Genomic DNA, 9,100 nt, shown 5'->3' with positions numbered 1-9,100 from the left:
GTTGGCTGATGTTCTCACTCCCGTCTTCAACCTCTCCCTCAGCCAGAGTCCCGTCCCCACATGCTTCAAGACCACAACAATCATCCCTCTTCCCAAGATAATATAATATAAAATAATAATTTTTGCACATAAGGTCATCTTACATATTAAACCAGCATATTAAGCTCGTAGCTCTTTTGCACACAAATCTATTTAACACTTCAATTTTTCTCTCCATTTATTTATTTATACTATTTGTATTTCCATTGTTCTAGTTCTATTTGTACATTTTAACCAGCATCTGTGTAGCAAGGTAGATTATTAGATTATTATAGCAATTAAAATGTAGAGTAAATACCAGGAAAAGCTAACAGGCAGAACAAGAATAACCGGTGTAACTCGTTGGGAAACTCCACTGTGGGAGGAACTTTGTACCATGTTTTATTTTATAGAGAGACAAGCGTGTTTTGTGGATATTTATTCTTCATATCTTTCAAGGACCGTCTACCTGCATGACCTAAACAAGTAAGTGATTATTTATACCAAGCAGATAGCATAGAGAATAAAAATACATGAAACAAGACATCAGCTGCCTTTTCTTCAAGATAGACTGACTTTTGATCCAAATATTGACAGCAATATTTTTAATTAGAGGCACAGAAATAGTAAAAGTGGATATCTCAGAGATGATGTGTAAAATGTAGGTGTGTGTATTCTGGATGTAATCTCAGGTTTCAATCTTCAAATTAGAGCAACAACTATGACTACTTTTACATTTTTAACACGTTGACTGCAGTTTGAGTGTTAGAGAGAACTCAGTAAGGGGAGAGCAGTGGCTAAATAAAATGCATTAATAAAGAGCTGAGGGCTGATTTATCGGGAAAAAATTAAAGTAAGTGAGTAAAATAGTTAATATAGTGATGAAATTGTAAGAAAAGGTTCAGAAACAATTTCTCTTTATATTGCTTTCATTTGAATTTTACCCATTGTCTCAAAATTTCTTTCTTTTAATTTAGTTAATCCACGCTGAAATAATGAGCATTTCTTTGATTTTAAATTTGACTACAAAGAAAATTATTGTAGTCAATAATTCAGTCAATGAAAAGTCTGAGATTTTCTCCTTCTATTGCCTCTTTCACAGCCCATTTTTTGATCTCTTTACTGGTAAATCCATTAGATTCATAAAAATGTAACAATATGTTGCCACTAGGACCTTCAGACTCTGTTTGTGAACCCTTGTATATTTGCAGTCTGCAGATTGAACTTAAACATAGTTGTTGTCTTAGAAGCATCTGAAATAAATCTGTCCACTTTTCTCTGTGCTACAGCATGATGAGCTTTCATGTGTTTTGCCCTGTTCTGTGAAATATAAGTGAAAAGGGCACACTGGACGCTTTACTTTGATTTTATGTTTAAAAATATCCTTTAGTCTTCTTGCTTTGCCATTTAGATTTTTTTAAACTTAGATTTATAAACCTGCATCTTTACAATCTGACCTTAAGAGCATAGTGTACAGAAGAATTTCAACATGTGTGGGTAACAAAATGTTATTTCTCTGTCAGAAACATGGCCTCCACATTGTCTGAAGAGCAATTTCAGTGCAGCATCTGTTTGTACAGCTTCAAAAACCCTGTCTCTATCCTGTGTGGGCACAATTTCTGCCTGGAGTGCATCAAACGTTATTGGGATGTGGCACAAAAGTCGGATTGTCCGCTGTGCAAAGAATCCTTCGGAAGTCGCCCCGAACTCAGGGTGAATTGGACCTTAAAAGAAATCACTGAAAGATTTCAAAGGTTGGTTGACTGTAACTATACTATAGTGCTTTATTTCAACGTTTTAGCACATTTGATTGAAACTAATCAGATGTACATCATCATCTTAAAGCTTGTTAAAGGAAATGCCAGGATTCAAAGCAAAGAGACCCATCATTCCACTACTGCCAATTAGGTCTGGAGGAGAGAAGGAGATCAAGATCAAGGTGGGAGAAAGAGTGGTTAAATGTAACGATGCTCATGGATTATCTTGTAAGGAACTCCAGATAATCCAAGATGTAAAATACATGTTTTCAACTTCAGCCTCTGCAGACTCGGATAAAGAAGACCCAAGAGCAGTATCAACAGATGATCCAGATCCGAATCAGAAAGACCGAGGAGATCAAACAGTCAATGGAGCTGAGCAAAGTGAGCATTGCTTTTTAATCATTTACAGACATGAACATTTCTCGGCCTGTTTGCTCTCTAAGAAACAAAACTTCAACCAATTTGTTTGTAGAAGCTCACACCAGAAGAAAAACAGCAGTGTTGTTCTGCTTCATGTAGACTGTATTTAAAAGACAGAGGAGACTCCCCCTGCTGGTCATTTTAAAAAATGCATTAGCCTCACTTTTCAAGCCTGGAATCCACTTTTGGCTTTTATTTGCAGTTTATCCTGCTATTATATCCATGCAGAGTGTAAGTAACCTTGTGCACAAAAGACTCTGATTACAGGGCAGAGTAACTATAGAAACTCAAAAGCTAAAATCCTTGCATATCTTCTAAAGTCAGGATTACTTCAGGCAAAGTATTTTTCCATCTTTAGTAATTCATATATGGCAGCGTAGCTCTGCTTTAAGAGCTCTTTTCATCTTTTATTAGTTGTTTTTATTGATATAATAAACCTTCATTATGTGGACATAAAGAGACATGGAAAAGCAGGGCTGGAGGTGGGTTGGGACAATAGATCAACTGTTATCAGAGGACTGCAGGCTGGTCTCACTGAGGTCATCTTCTTTTTGGGGGAAATGTGTTAAATTATGGGCTTATTAATAAGAATCATCGTATATAAGCAGTTTTTGCCTAAGTTTAATTTGTTTTGAATTTCATTGATGAAGGGGTAGCGAAGTACAAAGGTGGTGCATTTTAACATATTTCACATATTAATTAAACTCTTTTCATATCTGCAGAGAAATAAAGAAAGAGAGATACAGGCCAGCGTTCAGAATGCCACAATGATGGTAAGTGCCATTGAGAGAAACCAGGCTTTGCTCATCGAGGAGATCGAACAGAAGCAGGAGGTGGCTGAGAAGAGAGCAGAGGAGCTTCTCAAGGAGATCAGCCAGGAGATCAATGAGCTGCAGAAGAGATGCAGTGAGCTGCACCTCCTGGAGCACATTGAGAACCCAGTTCAGCTCCAGCAGGTCAGAATCAGTATTTATGTTTAATATTTCTGTGCAGCCAAGCAAGTTTAAAGCATCTAAAGCGATTGTAATATGATATGAATACAAACCGGCCTGTCTGCTTGTTAGTGAAATCATTTATTTGTGCTCATTTCTGTCACTGATGCTGTTTTAGAACTTTTTACATCTGAACACTCCGATGTCCGTCAAGCACTGGGCTGACGTCAGAGTCCAATCGGAGAGCTACGCACGGACTGTGAGGAGAAATTTCTCCAAACTGGTCGACATCTGCCAGGAACTGGAGAGGAAGCTGTGTGCAGAGGGTCTGTAATCCTTATGATGACATGACATTATAGTCTCTGATTTTAGAACACAAGACTTTCTTTGCATCACCGGTTCCTTTGGTTTTATCATAATCCTGCCACTTTTTGCATTGCATATATATTTATATCATATTTTACACTATAAGTCTGCACATAACTAACTTTAGTGATACACTTAGGGACCAAAAATAAATCTTGTAACAGTCGCTAAAATATTAGTGAATATTTTAATTGTTCTACGTTAATGTTTAATGACACTAAAATGACACAGTTTCTTTTCTGATCTTTTGCAGAGGTAAACAAGATGAATAAATATGCAGGTATGTGTATGGATATGATATTTACATTGTGAAGTTTCTGTCAGCACGGAAAAGAAAAAGGAGAGAAAAACCGAATGAAGTAAATTTACAAACAACCCAAGTTATATTCGTGATTACGTTCATATGGATTAACACAAGACTGAAAATTTGTCACCATCATATCTAATAAAGACTCTACTGATGTCAGTAGAAAGAAAGTGGCTCTTCACACTGATTCAAATAATCTTTATACATGTACATGATTCAGAATACAGATACTCTGTTGCCAAAAAAGGTGACTTCAGTAACAATATGCTTCAAAACAACAGGGTTATTTTTTCATATTATTTCTTTAATCCTGAAAATTTAGAATAAATCTGAAATAGCAAATCTTTTTATGTGTTTTTCTTCTGTTTCTGTCTCCAGTGGATGTAACTCTGGATCCTGCTACTGCTGCTGGCTGGGTGGTCCTGTCCCCGGATAATAAAAAGGTGAGCTGTAATTATCAGCTGCATGATTCCTGACTGTAACACCTTAACAAGAGCTCGGAGTTAAACAAAGTCTTGTCCTGCTGTAAAAAATGATCCAACAAAGCGATGATACATGTGCAGCTGTTTGTATAATTAAGTGTAAAGTCATTTGCTTAGTTAGTTATACACACTAGTTCAGTTTAGCCCTGTAATATTATTGGGAAAACACTTATTAAAACACCTATTATTGGGAAATTGCATTTCTTGTCTGTGAAATTAGATTCTGTGAATTACAGACAACAGCTAATGGATGACAAATATTATGCAGGAACTAAAATGATGGAAACTAGTGGATCAGAAGTCAGGCAGATGCAAAATAATGACAAGTACGGCATCAGTAGTTGTTGTATGAATGTGATCGTGGCAATCCACAGGTGAGCATGAGCTACCAGCCGGGGAGGACCCCGCTACCTGACGACCCCCGCAGGTTCGACTCCTGCGTCGCCGTGCTGGGAAAACAAAGCTTCACATCTGGGAAACGTTACTGGGTGGTTCAGGTAGGATAAAAGGATAAAATAAATAACTGCTAAACAGGGCCGTGCAGAGAGGTTTAAAGGGGCGGGTGCTCAAAGTTAAAAAGGGGCACATTGAACCAGGCTGAATAACAACAACACACATTCATCAAGAATCTAATATGGGAAGGGCAGGGCTGTGTTGATCTGAGACTGTAGACATTAAAAAGTCCATAGGAGAGATGGTAGCTGATTAAACAAGTGTCATGAGATAATAACAAAATGCAAAGATTGGTGACAGCGCTTGGAACCATAAGGCAACAAAAAACTGTGAGAAATAATTTAGGCTCTGCCTGTGATTCACTCTTTGCTTCTCTTCTTCCTTCCATCCCATCATTTCATATATCACTCTCCACTTAATATGTGAGAACAAGGCACAACTTGCTATTGCAATAAACTATAATCTAATTATCCACACCTAACAACTCCAGCACTTAATCTAAATGATGACAGAAAAATGTTATAGCACTGCCTTTAGTAGCCTCACACAGCTCCTGCTGTTTCCTCCTCATGTCCTTACCAGCCATGTCTGGACAATGTTATATCATGAGTAATATTTTTTTAAAAATCCATCTAAATAAAACACACACATGCACGCACACACAGTGACATTTTAGACCTTCTTCAGAATACTGTATATACTATGGGCATCATGGTGCTGATCCAGAATCCTTACATTATTATTTATTACTAGAGCTACAATAATAAAGCAATGAGGAGGGGGAAGTAATAAATATGAAATAATGTCATTATGATGATTCCATTTGTTTCACTATCCACTCTGTGCAGGGGCAAAGCTTATTACATTTTTAAACTGTAGAGATACAATCATTTTACTGCTGTAAAATCCAAATTTTGTCTTATTTAAAATATAAATCTAATATAATCTGCTTCTTAATGTATGTTCTTTAAAATACAGCGTGTGTTTTTTAATATATTATAATTATAATAATGCATAATTATGTGGACATGCATATTAGATCGTTTTTTAGTGAAATATAATCCCTCCAGAAAGGCAGGAAAAGCCCGGAAACTTACTTTAAAACTAAATATGTTCCCTAAAACGGTGACAGAGCTACAGACCCATGACAGCCTTACACAGGTAGCCAGCAGCTATGACCAGCACTACTTGTGCAGTTAATAAAAGGACAGGTAATGTTTGTCGCGCTGTTGCACACACAGCACGCTCGTTTGTTTCAACATACCAACGTGTACGTAATAAGCTAATACTCCTGTGTGCTACACACTACAGTGTACGCTGTACACCTACTTACTGGTTTTGTCGCATCAGTCTGTGTCTCTGAGTTAACTTGTGTTTCTCCTACAGCTCCGGACCGCTAAAAATGCGCGTGCTCTTTGTGAGCTCGTTCCCGGCTCGTAACCAGCGCGTTCTGCCGTCAAGGGCGATCATTGGTTAAATGTGATCATGTGACTGATGCAAGCCAGATCCTTTTATTTAGCAAAACTGTGATTAATAGTTAAATATTATTGTTGAGGGGCACAGACAGGACTCCGCACGCACACACACATAAAAAATAATAATAATATTTTTTTTTAAAAAGTTGCCTCAACAAAAGGGCACCTTGGGCACCCATCAGGAAAGGGGCGGGTGCTCAAGCCCCTCTAGCCCCCCCCCCCCCCCCCCCCCCCCTCTGCACATGCCTGCTGCTAAACAGCTTATAGTCGTGATCAGTGTGAATATTATCCAAAGTGGAACACAACAGCTTTATTTAGAGTAAGATTTGGATTAAAATACACCAAAGAAAATTACACATGAACACAACGACACAACCTGTGACTAGGACTGTATAATGTATATGATCTAAACAAGCAGGAAAATAAAACTCTTCACGCCCCCTGGTGGCTACATGATGTTCACTTCTGATTTTATATCTGCTGTGTTTACTGTCAGTAAAAATTTTATTATCATTTAAAAAGCAACCTAAAGAAATGAAGCTCTGCTCTGCAGTTTAGCATCATTTTGTCCTTCTTTGTGTTTCAGGTTGGGGATAAAAGAGACTGGGATCTTGGGGTGGCCCAGGAGTCCATCAACAGGAAGGGCGCCATCACAGTTCGCCCTGATAACGGTTACTGGGCGATATGCCGACGCAACGGTGGTAGCCTGTATGCCTGCGCTGGACCCGCCGTCACTCTTCACCTTAAAGAAATTCCTCAGAAAGTCGGTATATTCCTGGACTATGAAGAAGGCTCGGTGTCCTTCTACAACACAGAGGCAAAGACTCACATTTATACTTACAGTGGGCTCACTTTCACTGAGCCGCTGTATCCGTACTTTAACCCCTGCATACATGACAACGGGAAGAAAACGGCCCAGCTGGTCATCTGCCCGATCGAGGCTGGGATCACTGTAGACCCTTCAGCACGTTGAGCGAGAGACTCGGAGGATCCTTTTTAAAACCTTGAGAGCATCCACATTCATTGTCTGGATAAGTTGTAATCTGTAAATGCAAATGAAAGACCAAGAACAGGAGAAAATATTCTTCTCCCAAGTGTAAAGCGAACACCCTGAATATTGTCCTGGTACAGACTGCAAGCCCAAGCTTAGCTCCTGCAAGGTGTTTGGATATATTTATTTATTTATTCCAGTCAAAAGCTATAAGTTAACCACGAGGTTTGCTAATGTCTCTTAATCTTCCTGATGATATCTATAAAGAGGTTTTTAAAAAGAGCTAAAGACCCAAGCGAGGGTTCATCTGAACCATCCACTTACCGGTATGTCTGCTAAGGGAGGACAAATGTATGTAAATGAGGATAAAACTTCCACTGATAAGTCCACAGTTATCTGACAACGACACATTATTGATGGTTTAGGAACTATCAGATGAACCTATACACGATCACTACGGTGGATAGCACTGCATGAATCCTGCCTACATTTTTACACTACTCGTTCTTTGGTAATTTATCAATATGGTATAACTTAGATTATAGCTCAAGGCCTGATTTAAAAGAACTTTATGAATCCAACTTTGTTTGGATCTTTGGTTTAAGATCAGGGACACGTCACATGGTCTTATGAGTTCAGAGTTCAAAAATACAATTAAAACAAAAAGAAAAACAACTCAACAACCTCTCGTGGGGTAGTCAAACCACTGGTGACAGACAGAGCACAGGAACATACCTCCATAAGCAACAAGTCATCAAAGACCGACACAAAAGCTGACATCAAACCACGTAGTCTGCACGCTGTGTTTCTTTGCATCATGGATGGTGAGTCAGACTCATTCTGTGTCAACACTGTATTGAACTTTAGAGTATCTTATGTGGGGCAGAGCACTGAAGCTGCACTGAAGCTGCAGTTTCAGTGCTGGAGCTGCTGGAAGATCTTTTTAAAATGTCTTCATGTATTAAGTTTATAGATGATGTACAGTGTTTGCTTGTAGGTTTATCATTAAAGAAGCAGCACTTTAATGAGTTTATTTGAACAAGGGTTTCTTTCCTGTTATTTACCAATAGAAATACTTTCTTAAATCCTACTTCTGCTACCTTATTATATTTGTGTATTTGTATCCCAATAACTACAATAAAAATGTGTGCTTTATCCTGCTTGAGTAGCACGGCTCAAAGGTCATACATTCAAAATTCATAACTGACTTGTAGCAACAGCAACTGCAGTGGGAGAAAAAAACATATCATTTCCTTTTCACAGAATCTCACACTGCTTAATATTTCTTACACTTAGTGCAACTTACATTTGTGCACAGGTGCTTTTACATTACACTTATATGTTACACTTCACTTACATTTACACATTTTACAGTGTAAAAGTAAACAAAATGTAAAATGCAAGTTACAGTTAAATTTTACAGTTACACTAACATTTTACAGTGTAAATGTAAGTGAAGTGTAAAATATAACTTATATTTACATTTTACAGTAGCACTTGCATTTTGCCCTTTGCTTTTTCACAAATGTTGTGCTATACCCTGTGTGTTGTATTAAGTGACAATTGTACTTCTTTGTCTTGTGCTTAAACATGTTGTACAGAAAGTCACAACCTTCTGCCGTTGGGCATTATACTAAGCATATCTGAATTTGTAGTCAGATGAATGAAAAGGGGCTCCAATGCAGGAGTCCTGAACAAAAGTTAAAGAGTTTATTTACAATGCAGCTTACTTAGAATGAGAAAATATGCAGATAAGATAGGGTTTTGGTACCAAAAAATGCTCCTTTTCTCATTTTCTGTACACTAATAGTTTCTGAACAGCACAGTTAGGTACGGTGACATTCTGTCAGTTCAAATGTGGATCGTTTTTCTGCCAGTTTATATTTTCTTTAAGTG

General features: G+C 37.9%; 1 protein-coding gene across 1 annotated transcript; it reads left to right on the top strand.

Moving 5' to 3' along the window:
* The first annotated feature begins 338 nt into the window (after nt 1-338).
* LOC102312008 (E3 ubiquitin-protein ligase TRIM21-like) lies at nt 339-8,566 on the top strand. Its single transcript, XM_042217399.1, has 10 exons — nt 339-504; nt 1,542-1,772; nt 1,864-1,957; nt 2,055-2,159; nt 2,921-3,154; nt 3,309-3,456; nt 3,750-3,776; nt 4,182-4,246; nt 4,660-4,782; nt 6,800-8,566. Exons 1-10 carry the CDS (start codon nt 416-418, stop codon nt 7,184-7,186), a joined length of 1,503 nt encoding a protein of 500 aa, XP_042073333.1. The 5' UTR covers nt 339-415; the 3' UTR covers nt 7,187-8,566.
* Nucleotides 8,567-9,100: the final 534 nt, after the last annotated feature.

The sequence above is a fragment of the Haplochromis burtoni genome, unplaced genomic scaffold (assembly GCF_018398535.1).
Source record: "Haplochromis burtoni strain Fernald_Lab_line unplaced genomic scaffold, NCSU_Asbu1 Contig_1909, whole genome shotgun sequence".
Lineage (NCBI taxonomy): Eukaryota > Metazoa > Chordata > Actinopteri > Cichliformes > Cichlidae > Haplochromis > Haplochromis burtoni.
The sequence above is the reverse complement of the archived record's forward strand: the minus strand, read 5'-3'. Positions and strand labels throughout refer to the sequence as shown.

Excerpts from the sequence above, each read along its gene's own strand:
- LOC102312008 (XM_042217399.1), top strand. The coding sequence starts at position 416 with ATGTTTTATTTTATAGAGAGACAAGCGTGTTTTGTGGATATTTATTCT. Across the intron at positions 1,773-1,863 it reads ATCACTGAAAGATTTCAAAG|CTTGTTAAAGGAAATGCCAG; the intron begins GTTGGTTGACTG and ends ATCATCTTAAAG. Across the intron at positions 1,958-2,054 it reads AGAAGGAGATCAAGATCAAG|CCTCTGCAGACTCGGATAAA; the intron begins GTGGGAGAAAGA and ends TTTCAACTTCAG.